At 35.0% G+C, this 22,538-nt stretch overlaps 1 protein-coding gene across 2 annotated transcripts in view; it reads right to left on the bottom strand.

The window, feature by feature from the left end:
- unc13c (unc-13 homolog C (C. elegans)) overlaps positions 1-22,538 on the bottom strand; it is a 139,004-nt gene that overhangs the window by 51,566 nt on the left and 64,900 nt on the right. For both annotated transcript variants that reach the window (XM_088921651.1, XM_088921650.1), the window contains exons 16-17: positions 16,936-17,069; positions 15,478-15,563 (exon numbers count right to left, since the gene is read on the bottom strand). In XM_088921651.1, coding sequence (XP_088777777.1) covers positions 15,478-15,563; positions 16,936-17,069 — 220 coding nt within the window. The remainder of the gene's footprint in view (positions 1-15,477; positions 15,564-16,935; positions 17,070-22,538) is intronic.

The following is a 22,538-nucleotide window of genomic DNA, read 5'->3' as shown; positions in this document are numbered from 1 at the left end:
ATGATAATTATGAATTCTGGGAGGAGAATGCTAACCTCTACATACATTTGCGTCTGTTGTGAAAAAGTCTATTTATTAATACTAGGTGGCTTTTTATAGTTGTAGATTTAACACCACAGAAAGGTCTACACAATCTTCCTTTTGCTTGGCATACCGTACAGTATCTAGAGTGTCCAGTACATACAGTACCTGTTCTGCAGGAGGTAAGTATTGGAGGTGTGCAAGCTTTCCTGTGTGATGCAAGCATAGAGGATACTGCTGGAGGCCACTGGATAATTGGATAATAATAGAATAGCTTGCTCAAAAAAGTATTGAGTCAGCTGTTGGCTACTTTAGTCGCGTCTGAACCTCTTAATCCTCTGGCATGCATGATTGAAACTTGGCAACTTGGAAAACACTTGAAATCCCGACCAGACTGTCAACATTAGCTTACAAGTCTTGTAGCACTGAGACACTTGATGTGAGAAGATTTTTATAGAATATTTAAATTCTTACCAAGAACACTCAAAGCTCCAGCTCATTACAATCTTGTCTGAAAGGCAGGCTGTCCCCAGAACATCTTCTTACAATGGTATAAGTACATATAAGAACCACAGCACAGAAATTGTAATTTTCCACAGATGATATATTCAGAAAACAGCTATATGTAATGAAATTCCACTTTAAATAACATAAGGAGTGCCTAGATCAATCACCATTTCAAGAAACAGATTACAAAATGGGCTCTGCAACAACCAATAATGCTGAAAAATTAGTGCCTGACTTCTGAATAGAATGCTGGAGCAGTACAGCAGAATTCACTATAATATAGCAATTTTAATGATAGCATTTATTTATTATTCATATGTGGAGATTGCTCTGGAGGACAGTGTATAGTTGGGAAATCCATCCCATAATAACTAGGATTGTGTGACCTAAAACTAAAAAACCACATACAGTGTAAGCTCCAGGTCAGCAATGAAGGTGCTCATTATCCACAAGAAATAAATGACTTCTCTTTAGACAGCTGGGTCATTTGAGAACTGTTCAATGCTTTTGCTTCCCCCCTCATGCTAGAGTCTATATATAGAGACCCATATTCCTTTTGTAGTTAACTGCACCTTTGGGAGTCTTGAAGGCACAAGTTAGTGATGGATGGTAAACTATATCACAGAATGAGTGACAGTTATTGCATCTGCCTTGTTTTAAAAGAAGGGATGTAAAAGAAAGTACCGTTTTTACTGTAAGTTAGTGAACCTGTAATTTCTGTCTCCGAAACTGATACTGTAGCTATTACTAATCTACTCAAAAATATAAGAGAACATGAAATTAAGACACACAAAGGCACTGAAACAGGACGGAAGGAAGAAATCAGAAAGGAATAATTTCATTTGTAATCAGTTCAAGGGAAAATTCAGTCAAAAATCACATATACTGTACTGTTCCAAACTGCAGTACTGAATGTACTGGGTTATTGTTTAATAAACACAGTCTGAAAAAAACATATAGCTGAATACAGGCATCTCAGACAGAAAATATGGCAGCTTCTTAAACAAGAATGCGATGTTATTCTGTGGATGGATTATGATGCATTGGGTCCATTGCAGCGTCTGTATATATACTGTACACTAAAATAACCAGAGTAAAGAGGTAAAAAGAGTCATGCCACACTTTAATACATGCATGCTGGCCGAAGCCTTTGGAAATTGCAAGAAGTATTTTAGAGTTTGGAATTTTGGGAAACTCTGCAATGAGACAAGCTGTTTCACATAAAAAATAATATTTAACAAAGCTAAATTTGTTAACTGATACTTGTTCACAAAAGGTTGAAAACCCTGGGTCAAGACCAGTACCAGTCCAACGTTTCTCCACATACAATTTAGCACATTCATATGCACACTGCAATGGGGGTGATTCCTCACAATCTGTCAGTTCAAGATCCTCTCCTCCTTGTATTAGAGGAAGACATCACTTCTTGTTAGGCTGGATGTACTGAAAGCACAGATTATTGAGATTTTGAAAGTGTGAAGGAACAGGGATGTTTTGGATATAATTATTATACAATGACCTAATAAAATTGGAACTGTTTTTTGATTCATGCCCTTTTTATTTTAGACTGAATTTCCCCTTTAATGTTCATACTCAAAACTTATCCTTGCACGTCCATTTAAATTTAGGGAAGAATGGGGCACAATGACACATTATTCTGTTCTTAGAAACCTGAAGATTTAATGGGCTTTCTTGATAGCTCATGGGTAAGGCAGGGTAATTATCCCCCTGTAGCATGTCTAATGTTATAAAGGCAGCAGATACCATAGCAAGAGATCAGAGCATTTTCTGAAAGATTACACAATATGTGGGGTGCATTCGAGACATTGTTTCTGGAACAATAAGGCATCAAATACAGAAGGGAAATGTGCAATAAAATATTCAAATTAAAATAAAACTTTCTCACATGTTTGTTTATTTTGTTATCACAAACATTGATTCATATATTATGAACTGTACCTTATTCTTCAACTAAAAAAATCTTAAAAACATGCTTGATCCTAGCCACATGGCTTCAGTCATATAAATCAGAAACATTAGAAATACATGATAAAACCAACTTCAGGCTACCTCAGCCATGAATGTAATATGATTATGCTTCATCATGTTCCAGCAAAATTCCTTTGGTTCTTGGATAGTATGCAAACTCCAACCAACAAACCTTCTTTTTCAAAAGTGACACCCCTGGCTTACTGTACCGCACTGAGTATATGACTGATATTCGATATGGCAAGCCCGTATGGGGGTTCACTGATTTAGTGAGCTTTGTAGCAAAGATGCGTGGCTTTCAAGCAAGTATGATGCCTAAATGTTGCACTCTAATCTAACGTTTTAATTAATTAAAACAGGACAGTGAAAAAATGACCCCGTATACAAACAAAATGACCAGAGAAGTCATATTGTATCTAACCAACCATGTTGCTGAAGACTGGCTTCTTTCAAAATGTATCTGGATGAGATCTTCAGATTAATTAGCTACTAGCAGCAAATAACCTTAGATGGGCCAATAGCCTCTGCTCATCTCAAGAAGTCTATGTTCTTATTATGTCTCATTTCATTTATAGCAGCAGAACTCCAAAATTCTGAAACAATACGTGTGCTCTCCCCACCTCATGAATTGTTATTGAGTGGGCAGACAACCCTAAGTTTAGAAATTATGGATTAAGATGGTGTCAAACCACAGACAAATTAGTTCCCAATTCATCCCTTTAAAAAGCATTTGTCTCTTTATGCTTTCCAAAATATTCTGGTTTAACAGCCATGCTCTCATAATGCCAGTCTGTAATATTTCATCTAGAACCATAAACTCTCTTTTTAATCATTTAATCATGAAGCTATCTTCATGATCTGCAATTTTCACTAACCTTGGGACACTGAAAACCCCCCAACAACTGACTTCAGTTTTCAAGACACAGGTCACGGGCCACGTGGGATATGAAAACAAGATTGTACTTGTCAGGGTGCTGAATAAAGTAAGCTTAAAAAGCATTCATCTATGATGGCTGTCATTCTGCAGAACTATAGTGCATTTATCCTTGCATTTAATACTGACTGCCTTAAGGGCTTTCTTTACTATCTGCCTCTGGCAAAAAGTTTTACAGAGTTGCAGGACATTTCAAACAGTTTCCTATGTATCTGCAACTAGTCATTAGAACTGATATGCCTGGTCATTCAAAGCACAGGCTTTATTCTTTCCTTCAGAATACTTTTTACTCCTGAATACTGTTACTACCAATTTTAAAGAGGAAAATGAAATCCTAAGAGAATGAAAATCAGACAAAATTCATTGATGGCAAACATCTCATTAAAACGAGAAGGAGATCTATAATAAGCCTTCTGTGTTCCCTAATGCAAAGTAATGACCAGAATTTTTAAATAAAAAAAAAACAGAACCCTGCAGAGGGTTTACTTACACCTACACATTTCTTGCATTTTTCAAATGCAGTTTTGATCTACTGTATAACTCTGATTCAAATTCTGAGTTCATTTTTGATGTTGGTTTAAAGATAAACTGCTAGATGACTGATTAAGCTAAGTGGAAAAAGAGGAGAATGAATAGAGTTCTGTCAACAGCAAAAATGTATCCTGAGATATAAACACTTCAGACAAGTTTAATGATTTTCAGGAGATAAGCTGAATGTCCTTTTCCGTGTATTTTCTCTAGGCAGTCTCTCTACCAGCATCATTTTAGTTCCTTCTTTTTAATAAGGTTTCTCTATCTTTTACAGAGTGTTCAGATGATTCTAGTTTCGTTTGAATATTCATGCTGATACAGGACCAACCAAATAACTCTTTTTGTCCAGAATTATAAATGTAATTTTTTCACATTCAGTATGACACCACAGTCCCAGCAGAGCCGTATGGCATACTGTAAGTCAAGATCAATCTCCCATAACAGGAGTACCAAAATCTACTAGGAATCTTACTTGAATGACCAGCATGATAATTTTTGGTTAACATTTAGTACCTAAATCAACACACATTTCTTTTGACCAGTGAAAGAACAAATCCACCTACAGTTGGTAATTGAGTTAATGTACATCTCAGTGATGCATTTTTAATGAAATAAATGAAAAATAATTAAATTACATGTAGAATTATTGCACCTGCCAGTATTTCTAATTTTGTGTTGTTTGCTTGTTTCTGAGAAAATATTTATATTTGTATTGTGGTTCTTGTTTGTATGTTGTGATTTGGTTTGAAGAGATTTAAAAGCAGACACCAGGAACAGAAAGGTATACAAGTTAATTAACTACAGCATCTGCCCACTGCACAAGACAAAAGTATTATAAAAAAAAAATTGTGTTGGTCCACCATTAAATAAGTTTAGAACACTTATTAAAGGTACCATTTATAGATTTTATATTACATGTACTATTACATCCTTTAAAACTTAAATAAACCCTTCAGATTTTCATTATAAAATAGGCAATTCATGAAGAATATTGTAACAAAACTCAATCAGAAAATGTGTTATGAATGTTTATTGAAAGTGTAAGAAGAGTATAACGAGTTCTGGTTTAATCCAGTTGGTTGTGGACCAACTGCCTAGCAGTAGGATGTGGAAAATAAGACCCCCATGCATAATTAATGTAGGAATGATGATAAAGTCAGGGTGGGGTGTGGGGAGGCACACCACATAAAAAATAACAGAAGGAAGATAGAGGGGCTGACTGGGGTGTTTTAGAGTATTTCAGAAAGTGACATCATGGAGGACTACAGTGGAGGTGAATATACTGTAAACTTGGCTGCTGTCACAAACTTTCATTAAAATTGTAATTTATTGCATACAACTGTATTTTGTTTAATGCAGAACCAAGTAAATTTCAAAATAACTAAAAACTGCACATGCTTTCTTCCATTTTCTACACTCTGAAAGTGCCAGGAAATTCAGATCTGTTACGGAGTAACAGTTGTCTTAACCGGTTTTCTGTTATTTTCACACCCACACAATATCCAGTAACTGTGATTTAGAAATTTAGTATCACTATAAAGTACTGTATGTGAAGGCTATAATACAATCCCTGAAAAAGCTGAAAAAAGCAATGGCTCATTTGATCTTAACAGAGATTAACAAGAATCCTGTCTTTTTGAAATATTTACTAAGCACAGCTGTCCAGAAGCCAAAATTTCCTTTCTCATAGTCAGCCTGTTCTTCATAAGAAGGACTCAAGAACATATATGATCGCAGCAGCTTGAAACAAAGCAGTATACTGGAAGAACAATGATTCTTCTATTTATTTTTTCTAATTTCTATTTTTATGCTCTGACTTTCTGGCTGATTTAATTCGATTAGTCCCTGGCTAAGGAGAAATCACCAATAACAAGGTATACCCACGGCAATAAATAACCATGCAGGGAAGAAAGGTATATCCAATCTAGAAGTTCAGAACAAAACAATAAATAATCAGCAGTTTTCTTAGCAAATTTCCATTAGCGAATAAAAGGCACAGCGTAATCACTTTCCTTTTATTCACATTATCAGATTTATAGTTCAAAAGCATCAAAACTGCAAAGTATGTCTCTTTGTAAAGAAAAAAACAAAGAACAAAAGACAAAAGCAATTGTTGAGTTCTTCTACAAGGCTACAAGGCACTTTGTTAGTAATTAAAACTTAGACATTTACTGCAGAATGTTAATACAGCAGTTGGAGACAGAGAGAACTATTTTAAACCCAGGCAAACCCACGCAAGGGGGTTCACTGGCTTGTGTCTTTTCCGATAAGGAGAATCTTGTGTTTTTTTCTTCTCTTGTGACATCTCTTTAGACTGAATCATTCGTCAAATTGCCTCAGTCAAAGGGTGACCTTCTCTTCGGCATCTCCCTTGTTAGGGATGAAGTAGGAAGCCCAGCATCTGTGACGCTTTCACAGGGGGAATTTGGAGTGGACAGGTTTCCTTTAGGCCCTCATCTCTTCCCACTCACTTATCTAAGGGTCAGGTCTTGCCAAGAGGCTGTGGGGCAACATTAATATGAAACAACGCGACTCTGGGGTTGCCTCAGATGCCGTCAGAGAGTGTTTGCAAGTGAAATGCAAATCCTACTTTATTTTGCCAGCAGTTAAAAACTCTTCTTGTGCATTCATCTAAGGTCACAAGAGCTTCCCAAATGAAATTAGAAATAAACTAAATCCCACCCTAGGCAGATTCATTGAAACCTGAAAGAGGTGTTGGGTTCTACATTTCTGCATGTTATTCCTAAATGAGGATTATTTCACGAGAAGGGTAGTAAGGGAAAATTATTGCTGAAGACTGTAGATAGTTTTCTGTGGCTTGCAATGACTTCAGTGAAAAACTGAACACAGCAAACTAGGATTAAGTGAAAAATTAAAATTTGAACATGGTCAATGCTGAAAAAAATGAAAGAAAAGCACCCTTATGTTCTTTTAGCATTTGCAATAACCTTTTAAAAATACTGCCAAACGCACTTGTTTTGGATTGACAACTGAAACAACACACCTATGTGCAGAATGCTCTGCTGCTCTGGTGTAGAAGAAGCAAATAAGAGAAAAGCAGAAAATTAAAGAAGAATTATAATTGCACCTTAATTTAACAGCCACTGACATTGTCCAAAAATATCAGGTGCATTTTCATAGCCTGCCTCTTCTATTTAGAAAAATCAAATTAATATCTGTAGTAAAATTCCAATGTTAGTAATTCTTACGAGATTAAAAAAAGGATCTGCAGCGCTTATCCTACACACATGGGTGAATCCATTATGATGAAAAATGCATAAACTAAGTAGTAAAAGTAAATAAAGGGCTTTGAGATGCACAGAGACATCTGAGTACAATACAGAACCTGAGCAGATGTAATTAGTGTCTGAACTGTTGATTACAAAGCTCATATTACAGAACTTCTGGCAATCTTAAATTACTATACATACAGTTATTAAACTGTACCCATGTTTGCAAGTGCTTGGCAAACATGGTAGAAACACCAAGTACCTGGAAGATTAAATTTAATGTAGAAAACTGCAGAGTATTACATTCAGGCAGCAAAACTAGAAACTATACTGTAGGTACAAAATGGAAAACGCTTACTGTAGATTGAAGAGACTACCTATCAAAAAGAATTAGGTTTTTTTATCTTCCACACAATGTTGGGGAACAATATAAAAGGTTAAAAAAACATCAGGATATACAATAAAGTTAGAAGTATAGAATTTACAGTTAATCAAGGGATTTTGTGTAATAACTGTACAATGCACTAAGAAGACATCATTTAGAAAAGTATGTACAATTTTGGTCATTATGTTGTAAAAAACAGTCCTGAGAAGAGCAACCAGACATAATCCTGGGTTTAAAGAAACATCCTATTCTGAAAAATTAAAAGAATTAAGTCTTGAACATTGAAGACTACAAGGGTAGTCTTCCCTACAGGGGATTGAAGTGTTCAAAATTCTAAAATTCTACTTGGAAGTGCATTTAAAACTAGGGACAGAAGGCACTTATTTATGCAAAAGTTAGTAGGAGTACAGAACTCCAGTTCCCTCAGCTCTTGATAAAATTAGATACTACAGTAACTACCAAATGGCTTAACCATTCTTATGCTCTTATTAACAAACATTCTTAAAGAATATAAACAATGCACACAAGAAGTACTGTATTATTATAATGTTTTCCCTGTTTCCTTGTTATGTAATTACTTTGATTATTATCACAGTTTCTCCAAATTTTAGCAGTAACTATTACCTCTAATTAACATACAGCAGCAAGACTCCACGTAAAGACTCATCCTTTACTGCCAAATTGAACGAGCTTAATTTTTTACTTTTACAGTCCTTGTTTAGGCCTGGGAATGCATCAAAGAATTTGTAGATCAGCACACTCAACTAAAGACTCATCCTTTACTGCCAAATTGAATGAGCATTTTTTACTTTTACAGTCCTTGTTTAGGCCTGGGAATGCATCAAAGAATTTGTAAATCAGCACACTCAACTAAAGAGAAGACAGTTATATTATGGCATTACGAATACTTAATCACAGCTTACAACTTGTACAGTGACCTACACAAGAAGAGTTAAACAGCTTCACAGATTAATTTTTTGTTTCACTTGGTAAGAAAGTCATAAAGATGTTTTTCCATCCATTTAAAAATAAAAATGGCATTGCAGCCTTAACAGAAGGTCAGCTTTTTAACTTGCAGCAAGATATCTACATTTGAGAGGGTTTGATACAGAAAACCATTGGGGATAGTCAAATTCGCACCTAACCAAGTCAACACCTATACCATCACATAATGTACGGCAACAGGTATAGTTAAAAGAGATAAGTAAATTCTCCCCATCATATAATAATTAAAGTACTAATGCATTGGCTTTAAATTCATCTAAAAAGTACCTAAAAGAAACAACAGTAATTAATAAGTTGCAGTAATCGGTTAAAACAAGCAACATGAATCCCTCCTCTGAGTTTAGTCTGCGCTTTCTCTATCTGCCTCTGTGATTAGCATGCCCCACTGTAATGAAACAGGCAATAAAACTGTCAGTGAGCCTGTAAAGCCTGTCATTCCCCATGCCTGTGACACAGAACCTGGAGTTTTGGTTACAATACAGTATAAGAACGAGACCAGGATGCTGGATAGTGGGTCCTAAGACAGGTGGCAGGGAGATGCTCAATCACTAGCTAGCTTCATCTCACAATCCTAGTTTGTTGCACTGCTAATTGGAAAGTTGCAGTAAACAACCTTAGGTTTAGTTTTATCCCGCTCTGCTCTTCTTTTTTCCAAAACCTTCTTGGCTTTGTTTTCATAATTCTATCAATCCAATAACACAAAATCTGACCATCCAAAGGCGGCAGTGTACAAACTTCTGTAGTCTCAGAAAAATCTCCAGAGTGATTAAGAAAAAGTCAACTAAAAGTGCTCTCAAAAACCATACTCAGCCAGAAAAATTTAGTTAGGCTAAAAGTAAAGAAAAAATAATGCAAAAGCTAATTGTGTCAAACAGACAAAAGAGTCTTGTTTCTGAAGGTATCAGGCTATACTTTCCTGCCAAGCTAACTCAAGTATCGCCAGCCAATCACTGGAAAATGAAAAACATTGAGACAAGAAAAACAATCTTGGCTTTCATAAATAACACCACTGTGCTTTAACATAAATAGCTTTAAGCAGGCTGTCCAAATATCATATTAATGGAAGACTCAAGCTGGCTAGCTGCAGTTGCTGATTTTCTGCCATGTTGCCATCTTCTAACGGATCTTTGGGGATGTGTTCACATTCCATTTAAATTGCAAAAAACTGTGTGTTCTAGATGAAAGTCCACTTGATAAAGCTCCTCAGTGGAAGCTGAGTTATCTCAGTAGCAGAATACCGGCTACTGCAGACTTATGGAGGTTTTATGGAAAAAAACTCTTGAAAACAGGCTCAGAATCACATACTGTACAAAGTTCTATAGTACAGTATGTCTCAAGTGTTTTTATTCTGAAACCAATACGAAAACAAGCTTTATACAAAATTAAATTTACCTCAAAGAATAACTGCCATTATCCCAGACTGAAAAGAAAAAAGAAAAAAATCTTCCTAGATCTTAATTGAGACAAATGGCAGCATAATAATTTTGGAATTGTTGAGTTGTTACAAAACAGCACTTTCCCGAGGACATGCGGAAAAACCACTAATGTACAACTGCCTGTCCTCTCATGTAAGCCATTAACATATTATTCTAAAAATGTTTGTTTAGTTAATCCTCACACACTTTTCATAAAGAGCGCAGTCCTTTCAAATATTTCTCAGATGTTTTTTTCATAGGGTTCTAAGCAATGATTTCATGCACCAGTATTCTATTCTTGAAAAAAACCCAAAGTCGTATTACAGAGCTTTTATTCACACACATTAAAAGTACCATTGGGAGCACTAGCTAACCATCAGTGAGCTCAGACCTGCAGACTACAGCTCACAATACAAAGTGCTTTTAAATGAAAGTTACGCTCATCAAAGAAGCAAATTAAAACATTTCAGCGCTTATCCTTGCATGCAAGTGATTAACCTTAAACATACAACTTGAAGCTATTACAGAATAGCCTAATCATTTTTTGCATGATATTGAAATATTCAGATTTTAATAAACATTTTAAACTGGAAATAAAAAGAATATACTTAAAATAACTGCTGCCTTTTCGGATCAGTTGAAAGTTAAGTTTGGGCAAGTTACAGGTTATTATCAAATAACATACCTGTAGTATTTAAATTTCTAAATTATTAAGTCATATATGTGATCATAAAGGTTCAATGGGCTTCTGTTGATTTGCAAGGATGAACAAGCTTAAAAGCCTAATTAACTAGTTCACAAGAAACATTCCAGTTGTAAAAATTAGAAACAATTGAGAAAAGGTAAGAATCCTATGGAGTGCTAATGTTACCATTCAATATCACTACTAAATTCTAACAAAGATTTACAGGTAATGTTTGACTTGGTGTCTTTATTCTTGTATTCCTTATCTAATTCATCATAAATACAAAGGATTCATAAAAGCCATATCAGTTTTCATATCCTGAAGTCACAATAAGCCTTAGCTTCAGTGTCTTCTATTTTCAGCACTGCTGATGTCTTCAAATATTTGAAGCATTTGAATTATACTTAATGTATATATTAAAGAAGTATAAAGTATACTTGTTATATTAAACTCATTACCTAAGATTAGAAAGGAAATGTTTCAGAAAGAAAATGATTTACCATGTGTTAATGATATGGTACCACTGTCACTTCTTTCCATAGTCATTGTGAATCTTTAATTCACTATGGTCTATATTTGGAGTGGCAACAACTCCCAAATCCAATTAATTACTCTTCAGTAACCCAAAAAGGCTGAAGAACATGCTTACCAAACCTTTTGCTTTATTTTTTGACCTTTCAACCCAAAGCAGTTAAGCTGTGATTTAGTCCAGTTCACTCACATCTGCTGGAAACCCATAGAGGATACTACAGTATAGTGCATTCTAATCGATTAAAACATCTTTCTTTCTCCTATTCTCCTAAATTCTCCTAATTTCTCCTAAATTATTATTGAAATGCTAAGTGTAACAAATTTATTTTTTTTCCAAGTAGTTAACATTTGACATGTTCTGTTACCAATACGGCACAATTACTCTTTATTGACTGGTTCTTGTCCCCTTGTGTAATCTTCTTAGTCTACCCATGGTATTTTTTTTCTGAAGGACATAATTAATTATTCTGGCCCCTGTTCAGTAGAAGGTCAATATTCTCTTCCAGATTTCTCTTTTTTATACCCCAGGCTTTGTTCATGCCTTTGTGCTTCTGGTTTCCATTTGGATTCATCTTTAATGTTTCACCTGCTATTGGATGAATTTCATAATACCTCCATTAAAACAGGGTTTGATTCAGCAATATACATTACATTTATTACACCCAATAATAATCCAGTTTGTTGTATAAATTTGGAATGGAGAGCTGATTAAGTGCATAGTGACATCAGACCTGGAGGTGAACTGGTAATACAGTACATTTGCATTAAGCAAACTTAGCTTTAAATAACTTTTCCATTTCGAGGTTATTCATAGGTCCTACACACCTCTACTTACAATGGGTTGGTGTTATCAACAGATACAGTACTACTTGTCAACTCTGTTAGTTTGGGGTAATGGGTACTTTTTTACTCTTGTTTTGGGATTTCCCCCAAATTAATCAATTTTGGAAATATATAAAAATATATATATATTTGGAAATAAAAATATATAAAGATATTTACATGATACTGTGCTTCTAGAAAGGTTTGCAGCTCGACACCACCCAGCTACCTGTATTATTACTTTGTTGGAAACGTGGGCCACTGCTACTGATATGGTGGCTCAGATGATGTGATATTTTCTTTCTCTTGTATAAGCTTTTGTTTCTCTTTTTTTTTAAACTAAAATACTGTAATACACGTTGTGTATCTCCAGAAGTGTATGGGGTCTGCTTTATTCTGTAATTGTGTCTGTTTCCACCACCATATTTTTTGGGTTTAAATAATTGAAAATGAAAGAATTGTTAAAAACTAAGAAACATTTGTTATAAGTTATGTTGTGAGGAGAAATAAAATTAATGGTCAGAGTTAAAATGATACATTTCAGAAATTGTGGTTTCCTCACAAATATGACAACACTGCCTAAATGTCCACTTGTTTACATATACTGTATCACAGGGGTAAATTGTTGTGCTTTCTATACTGTACAAATATATTTGCTACAATTTGTCCCAAGTTTCCACAATGCATTGTAGAACATTCATTTTAGTCAATGAACAATAACTGGTAACTGGTATGGGAATCAGGCCTTCTATATTTTTCTTCAGTTCACAGTCACTGAGAGCCCATGCCACAGAAGAGTACATCTCCTAGCTCTGTTCTAGCTTATGAACCTTAAAGCAACCAATTATCTCCACAGAGAAATTATCTGTTATATGAAGCGAAGGTCTTTCTAATCACTCAAACACATAAGATGCAACTGTTGTAGTTTGCTAAAACTCTCTTGTGTATTCTCTTACATCAAATCAATGATTCGGACACTCAAATTAATGTGGTTTTCTCGGGTTTTTGTGTGGAGTGCTGTCAGCAAAAGCAGACTCATTTTATTTAGTCACAACATATTGTATAAGCACTATCAACTTGAGATAAGTACAGCTCAAGTGTAAGCTTTCATAAGAATAGATAAATGGGTGCAGGTCTAACATGAATGAATCTGGCAGCTTCTGTCTTTGACATGCTGATGTTAACCTGTTTGGGTATTAGCATAGCACAATTGATGAATGGAGAGTTTTATCTGTATCAGTCTAAACACCCCTTTCTGCACAGTTGAACTTTTCCTGATCAAAGGAGAATTCCTTTGGAATTGTCACTACTGTAACTACAAATTAAATTCTCTTTAAAGGAAAACAAAAAGACGTCTCTCTAGTATGAAATTTACACTGTTCATCTCTGCTTTTTATATTTTATTGGTTTCTTTTTTCACCTGTAGCAATATCTTTCTTTCTTCTCACATGCTGTGTCTGATGTGTAGCAGTTTACCATTCCATTAAGTCAAATAAAGAAACAACAGAAAAACCTTCCCTTCTAGTGGTACGCAATCACAAGTCCATTCAGCACTGCCAGTTAATCATAGACTCCTCAGGTCTGCTCTCATAATGTAATAAACAAAAGTATTTTGAAAAAAGTAGAAAAAATCATTTTATTGTTCTTGTTGTCACTATTTTACAGCTTTTCTTCCAGTTTGTAATCATGACTTGCACTTTCATTGTGGTCATACAAAGAACACTCAAAATAAAAATGTTATCAAAACAAACTTCAAGCTGGGCTACAGGGCTACAGGTTCGTATCTCATTTCATTTGTTCAAAAGGACACAAGCCATACCTATTTAACAAGCTGTATGGATGGCCTGTATCACTAAAAATATGGTGTTACTCTCTCAAATATGTGATATTTTTTTCTTTCTGTAAAAATAGTTTAGGACAGGGAGTGCATAACAGAACAGAAGATATAGCATATAAGTCTTCTCCAGTAAACAACAAGAAAGAGAAACCAGTTGGAACCACAAAAAAAAACACACACATTCTTTGCACATATTTTTAACATTGTACACAATTAATTGCTGTGGTGACAATGTAAAAATGTATTTAAAAATACAGCACATTTTTGTATTTTTTTCCCAAACATTATTTTTCAGTGTATGGAAAAATGGTACCTTAATGTTGTCACTATTTGTGGAATCAAGCTCCCACAGCAGTGGACCGTATACTGTATATAAATTCCTAAAAAAACGTCTTCACAGACAGACAGCTTTAGAGATGATAAACAAGATGTTGCTGCTGAGGGGGCTGTAGCAGAGCAGAGCTGTGCCCACACCAGACTTACAAGAATATGCATGTCACACTGCATGAGCCAGTGCATCATGGGAAAGACAACAGAACCACTACATGTGTCCTGTTACTGTAGGCAGAAGAAACAGCAAGCGTGTATTAGATCATGAAGCGTATGGATTTATCGAACAGCAGCGGCTGGTTTCCAAGGAAACATTTATACATTTCCAGACTTAATAAATATATCCCATACACTGCATAGGCCTGTGTAAATAAAAATCCCCTGTTTTCCTCCAGACTGTTACTATAAAAAACAGACCAGAAAGAGAAAATGAATTAAACAAAAATAATTCAGCATTTTGAATGAGTTGTTTTTTATAAATAACAATTTATAACATCCTGCTCCCTGGTCAAAACCTTGCTCCTAAAATATCATTTGAGTAGTCACAACTTTTAATGTACTATTGCCTTTGTTTAACTGAACTGAAATAACATTTCACATTTCACAATATTAATAAATACCACTTAACATTTATTAATTTAACCATATTTTATTTGACTTTTATTTGATTTTCCCTGGCCTTAAAAATGAGAAATGTAGTGAAAAAATAGATGTACTGTACTAATAGATGTACTGAAAAAATAAATGTTATCATATAGTAAAAATAGTAATAGTAATAATGTATTGCCATACATTCTGAAGAGCATTCTTTTGTTTAGATTGTCACAGTTATGTTTGCCATCTTGCCATCAAACCATCTTGAAATGTGAATTTTTTATGAGAGAAAATGGCTTTGAGATTAACTGTGCCACAGAGTTGAAATGTGCTCTGGCTGTGCTTGCCTTTTCTGTGAACAGAAGCAGTTCTTTGCCATCTCTGGACTGCACAGCATTAAGACATTGTTTGTGGGATCAATGCTTAATCTCGATAAAACCAACACGTTCTCTTCTCTGGTAGGTAATCAATGAGAGAAACACATTATGCTGTAATCCAAAGAGCTTTAGCCCTGCTGTGGTTGTGACAAGGCGGTAAATTACCTAATTAATGTAACACGTGATAGCATGCTGAATTCTCAGTTATCAGACAGCACACACACAAAGGAATACTGTAAATGTGTTTATATAAAATAATTAAAGAAGCACCCAGCATTACTTACCCTCCATTGCATACTTCATATCCTGGGCAAATAGGTTCCACATGATCTCTGCACTGACCTTGCCCATATTCAGTTCCTGAGGGAACCTGTCAATGGAACAGGCAGTGGTAATGTTCAACACAATATCCCAAGAGAGCTTTTGCAGATGGTTTTGTAAAGCCTCTGCACTTGAAAATAAAAGAAAACTATACTATACTAAGAAAACTACAGTAAAACCTGTAAAACTGTTTATGTTTGTCTAAGGAAATAAACAATGAGGAAAAGGGCTTTTATGACTTGATTTTACACAGCATTCCTCGTTAATACTAATACAGTGTATTTTTCTGGCATATGTTTCTTCAAAAATTCAAAAGTTACCTAGTGAGGTTACTATAAATTACAGACAAAAGCTTAATGACTTTTGCAACCATTGATTGAACTTAACAGTGCCTTCAAATAGAAACCTAAATACCAAGCAACAAAACAAGAATTATAATTTTCAATCCATGCTGCAGAGCTTTGGAGTTGCATTTCTCAAATAGTAATTACAGTGGTTGAGTTGAACAATGGTCATATTTAATATGTTACGTAAAGTAAAGCTATTTTGCAGCTTTTCGGCCACCGGATTTTAAATTTCTCAGTATTTCAAGCCAGTCCTCTAATTATCTTAGCTTTCTGAATACCACATAAAGTCATCAATAAACCATGTTCTTTTCCCTTTAAATATTCAAAGTGTAAACTCCCTAATATTGGAATTACCCGTCTTGTTCCTATAGCAACGTGCTCTCAGAGCAAACTACTGAAATGATTACCAACAGCTTATCCCCAATCCTTTCAGAATGCACAAGTCATCACCCCTTCTCCACCTGTGGCATGAATCGTTTCTGGGAGGACTTGTATACGGTTTAGCTTAGACCTAATTGGTTTAATATGAAAAATGTGGAATCACACAAAAAATATAAACACTTATGCATGTGTATCTTTTCTCACAGCCCTTCCTTTCATCTCATTATCACCCTTGCAGCAGCCTCTCTGGTCCATTCCTCACAAGTGAGGTGGCTTTGTCACCTTGACCTTACTGTCTGGTTGCCATATCCTCAGCTAGGTGAGTAAAGACCAAATATTAAAGTTAAATAACCTACTGTATCCTTTTTGATTCAATGATCTCTTCACATTAATTAGAATTTGATTGAACCACAGAGAAGGGCTTTGGGTTTCCTGAGGGTAAAGAAAACACTCACTCCTTAATTCTATTTCTATAATGAACTGTAATACTAAATTTAAGTCACTTAAATTTTTTTAGTCATCTGATGCTTTTTAAAACCTTAATTCTTAAACTGGCCCTGGATACTAGTAACTCTAGCATCAACAGCAACCTAACCCTCAGGTCACAAGCAATAATGGTACAATAAGAAATGGTTTAAAACAAGAGCTGAATTTTTTACTCATTGGTTTGATTCAATTTAGATTAGAACTTACTGGTTGAGAACAGGGGTATATGCTGTCCGGTCTTCATCTATCACTGACACCATCAGTGTAATGAGTTTTGGCCAAAAATCCAAATTCTTGATCGAGGGGCCTTGTTCCTCACGTGGGACGTCCTGTTTTTTAGCCTGCACACAAAGAAGTCAGTAGCAAATGTTTTAAAGAGATTTTTTGTATTTCATTTACAGTGTGAAGGATACTGCTTCACAATCTGTAGCAGATATAAATAATGTACCATAAATGAAGAGCCGACAGTTTGGTTTTTAGCAGACTATTCATGTTTAATTCATAACATAGCATGACATCTTCATCTACAGTTAAAATGAGCAAGGCCCTTGTGGGTCTCTCATTAAATGGACACAGAACAAGAAAGTCTAGATTCTCTGAAGCAAGCACCTGTGAAAACAAATTTCATCTACGTATCTTAGTCTATATATTTACAGTTTATGTGCTGTCACTGCATTACTATATTCCACAGGAAAGCTGCTTACTGCATGTTGTTCAGATCCTAGGCTATTTCAATCCATTGCCTTTTTTAATGCATACAGTCAAATATGCAGTGATCAGTGATAGTTCATATGACCACCCAATTAACCAAACTATTCGGGCTAGGTGTGGGCTGCTTTAAGATCCATAAGAGTTGTGATTATCCTGTTTTGGCACCACATAATTTGCATTTATATATACATTTATGTTATGTATCATTTGCACAAGCTAAGTAAATGGCACTTCTTTGTTGTTAACACTGATTTACTTCAATAAGGAAAGATTCATGAAGCTGGATTTATACGCATATTTCTGTTAATAACCAGCATTTTAACAGAAAGGACAGTGTTGGAGACTCTTAGTCTCTTGAAAAGCAGGAGGCAGATGAAGGATGTATGGGTAAAATGCTAGGATGCTGTATTCTGCACTGTCTTCTGGTCCTTAATCCTGCTGTAGGTAACACTTATTGTACATTCTGCTGATACACTGTACACACACATACTAAGTAACATCACTGGATGTCTTCATGATAAACACTTTATTTTTTTCCCTAATTAAGACTGATTTTTTGAGTCACTGGTTAGTGTTGTGGGGGGTCTAATACCACCCACTTCTATTTATTGATGATCTCCTGCATGTCTATGTTCTTACCCCAGTGTAATTCTGATTGCCCCATATACTGTATGTGTTTTATTTAACAATTAAAACATGGCGCGAATTATATTGTTGTGCTGTACCCTTCACTATAGACATTTTCCTATTCATGAAATGAGTAGAATCCAGTTTGTGAACTTGTGAAATAAGGTGTGTCACAACTGTGTCAAGCCCTTAAGTGTCAATTGAGACAATACTGTTGCAGAAACACTTAACAATGCAATACAATGTACAAAGAGAAGTCATTGGAAATTTATGCTGTATGTATTCTACAAATATTATTTTATGGTGTCATTTTTTAACTTTAAGAACACAATAAGGAGGCCATTTGGTAATTAGTAGCTAATTGATCCAAATATCTCATCCAGCCATTTTTTTAAAGATGCCAGTGTATCAGTTTCAACATGGCTGAATGGCTTGTTTTATATCCCCACAACCCTTTGGGTAAAGAAGTGCCTCCTGTTCTTGGATTTACAGTAAGTGCAATTCCACAATGGAGTTTCCACTTGTGTCTTCTGGTTTGGGCTCTACTGTGTTCTGCTGTGTTGACTTTATTAATGCCTTAGAGGTGTTTTAATACTTTTTGTCAATTCCCCTCACAATCTTCTGTTCTTAAGACTAAAAAGGTTCATTTCCTTCAGTCTGCCAGTGTAGGACATCCTTAAGCCCTGGTATGTACTGTTATCTGGTTGCTCTTCTCTGTTTCCAGAAAATTATTTTCTATAATGTGGAGACTCATTCATTGTACTTTATTTACAAGTATATATTTAAGTATATATTTAAATTTTATATTATTAACTAACATTTTGTTTGCCTTTTTTTTTGTTTCACCATGTTGTCTAGAAGCAGTAAATAATGTGCCATCATAAGCACTTAAGTCTTTTAAGACAACTACAGTAAGTAGCCTCTTCTAACTCAATCTTGAAAAAAGCACACTTCAATTGAGCTAACAATTCAGGTTACATGTTTCTGGAGTCGTGATATTTATCATGTTAACTATGACACATGGAGATTAGGTTCAGAGCCTTATTAAGCATGTCAGATTCTTTACTGCTTTCATCACTTACTATATATTCTAGTGCTGCTTGAAAACAGTTCCCAAACTTAGAAGTAAATTTGGCTTTCACATGATGACTATAGGTACAGGAGCAATGAAAAAGATGGCCTCTGGCCCTTATACATTACTAGTCACCGGAAACAGAAAGAGGATAGACTGAATGGAAAACCACTAAACACAAACACAAATCTTTATTTTCCTCAGTTCTTACATTATTTGATGCTGCAATATCTAGACAGCAAACAGTACAAATGGCCTGGAGGTCATGGTATTGTTGCTCCTTTTTCTTCACTCAGACTCAATAAAAAGCAAATGCATTTGAAAACTGAGATAGATGAGGCCTTAGAGAACTTTTGTATGAGCCATTTATTTATAAACAGGACTCAAAAACCCATAAATATCTATGTAATTAATGAGATCTCATAGTCACTATAAATCTTTAAAGCTATTATTTATTATCAACTAAAGTGTATTAATACCAAGTCCTAAGACCAGAATCATAGAGCTTGCAGTCCATATTCTCTTAGTGATTGTGATTCCTGCTTGTTCAGTTGCCCATGTACGAGCTGATCGCTTACAGCATACTGTGCACATACACAATCTCTGGAATCTCCTGCTGCTTGACATGCTTTGGCACTTATACTGAACAAGAACTATATTGATTTCTTTTTATTCAGAAAGTGCATTGCTTCCTTTTGATACTGTATGTTTACTCTTTTAATGAGAATTATGTCTTCTGAGGACAACCCTGATCTAAAACGTGCTGATCCCAGTTTTTACAAGTGATGTTGGGAGCCTTAAGCACTGTTATTTTCATGGACTATAGTTGATATCCTGTATTTCCCTGAAAATATCTTTAAGCTCTTCATACTGCATGTGCTTAAATTACCGCTCCACACACACTGTACATGGGTGTTTAATAACAGTAAATAATATGCATTTGGAATTGTATTATTTTTAATTATTAAACAATATTTAAACACAAATAGAAAAGTTTGCTTTACACTGTTTTTAATAGTAATCTTAATTCTAAAAATCTCTTATGTTGAAATAACTGGTTTTATTGCAGAGTTTATAAATGTGGTGGTCCCCTTTAAAACCTAAGTGATCTTTACTTGGTAAAGCATAAAACTAATGCTTACATTTTCAGATTTCCAGGTCTGACCCAGGAATAACCTGCCATTGTATTTACAGTATATTTAAAAGGTAAATGCTCATATCCACAATCCCCTGCGACATCTAATTTCATTTGTGTACAATAATAATGGAAAATAATTTAAATGATTTCTTTTGGGATCTTCAAGGGTATTCATTACAGCCTTCATTCTGAAAAATCTCCCATTTACTCCTCCTACATTATTGATTTTAACATTTATGGCAGAAATAGTGCACTGAGAGGTCAATAATATATTTCTTTCTTTAACTATTCGCATTACAGATGGTGAATGATACTTAGAACAGTCACAGGATGAGTTACAAGCTTAGGGTCCTTTAGAGAGTCATCTGATGACTATTTCGCCTTCCTGAATGCTGTTTGATCATTGATTAAATAGACTACTGTTTTTCAACTGTGCTGAATATCTTCATAATCAACACCTGTGTCCACATTTTGTGCTGGGAAAATTCCTAATAACTCAGTGGACTCTTAGAAATCAGGTTGATTATGTGACTTACCTGTATATGTGTTTGATACATTATTTTGTATACTGTATGTGGGTTAAATGCTGTATTTCAGGTCACATTTTAAATATGGAATATTTTCTCCCTAGGATAGGTGTAGACTTGTAGATGCGATGTGAAGTGCCATTACATGATTTTCTTGAAGACATCATTTCTTATGTGCTCTGAAAATAATCTTTAATCAATAATCTTATTCTCTGCTCACACTTTGTCAAGCACTGCTGATGATGCCTGACACACTCTAAGAAGTATGTGAAGCACATCTGTTTCCGACATGTTTAAAAATAGCACTTCACTACTATTTTGGCTCCAGCACAAGCACATTACATACAGTACAGAACAGTTGACAGTGATGTTAGGAGACACTTTCACACTATAATATTCAAAGAGCATATTTTAAAACAGTCCCCACAAGCACCTATTTGGCCAGATTTTTAATGAACTCAGGATAAAGTTACATATGGTTTTTCCTTTTTATGCTCAGTCAGTTTGAAGTGATATTCATCAGGTTACCTCTATTCACTTTTGGGAAAATAAGGCACCCAATGTAATCTTTTCCTCATTTGAATCCATTTTACAGGAATCTGTTTAATCCTTTGGACCTGGTACTTTTCATCATTAAGGAGATTTTCTCACCCTCTTTTGGCATCCTCTTGTTTAAACATGCAAATCTACTCCATCATATTTCATGAGATGTATTTCAGCTAGGAAGGTGGCATAATAACTTCAGTAAAAATGAAAGGCATTTAAGCAAGCAAATCTCACCATTGTAATTATTGACACATCTACCATGGGAATTTTGTTTTTCACCATTGCAGACTATGGAATAATACAACTTAATATGTTATTAAGTGTTGTCATGTGTGGCGGGTGAACAAAGCTGAATTAATTACTCTTGTGTGCTACATTGTCTTATCCAAGCTACGTGTGAATTACTACTCAATAGTGCGACCAAACACTCTGCAATAGTGCTGCCGTCACAAACAGTATTGCACCTGAGAAGAATTAAACACATTGGAATACTGCTTTCACCAATTCAAGTACAATTCAGAATTTACAATAATAACACAATCTTTCAGACAGCTGAGACAGGTGAAAATAAATCATGGTGTGTCTGTCCAATGTCTGGTTTTCTACTCCACATATCATACTCTGCTGGAAGTGAAGTGTGAAACAGAAGAACTTTACTCATCAGTGTTGCCCACTGTGGTTTGGAGCTCTCATCGATCATTTTTTTTCCCGGAAGCACGTGAGATAATAAAAAGAAAAGCAGGACTTTCAGTTCAGCCGGAGTGCGCCACGAGATTTCTGAAAATATTGACAAATCTTGGCTCCGGCCTGTGGTTTTTGTGAGTATAAACAATACAAAATACAGCCTCTGATAATTAATCCAAATAATTTAGCACCACTACAGTAGCTATTTTGTGAATGCTTACTGCATTTTCATTGTAATTATGGCAAATGTGGAAACAGCTCAGCAGTACGAGAATTTTGCGTGTTGACAAGTTTAAGATGCCAGCTAAATCTAGCTAAAGTGTAATGACACTATACATATATCAATTTGATTGTGAAAAAAAAAGTACAGTATGTGCCGTGATAGTGATAGTATCAGTTTCCCAAAATTCATAAGCTTAACAACACCTTTAAATTATTTATATTTGGTTGCTGTGTTTAAAAGTTGTATTTTATCATCTGCTGATAGAAGAGTAATCTTTAACAC

This window comes from Atractosteus spatula, chromosome 7 (genome assembly GCF_055471065.1).
Source record: "Atractosteus spatula isolate fAtrSpa1 chromosome 7, fAtrSpa1.hap1, whole genome shotgun sequence".
Lineage (NCBI taxonomy): Eukaryota > Metazoa > Chordata > Actinopteri > Semionotiformes > Lepisosteidae > Atractosteus > Atractosteus spatula.
Note: the sequence above shows the minus strand (reverse complement) of the source record. Positions and strands in the feature narration are given on the sequence as shown.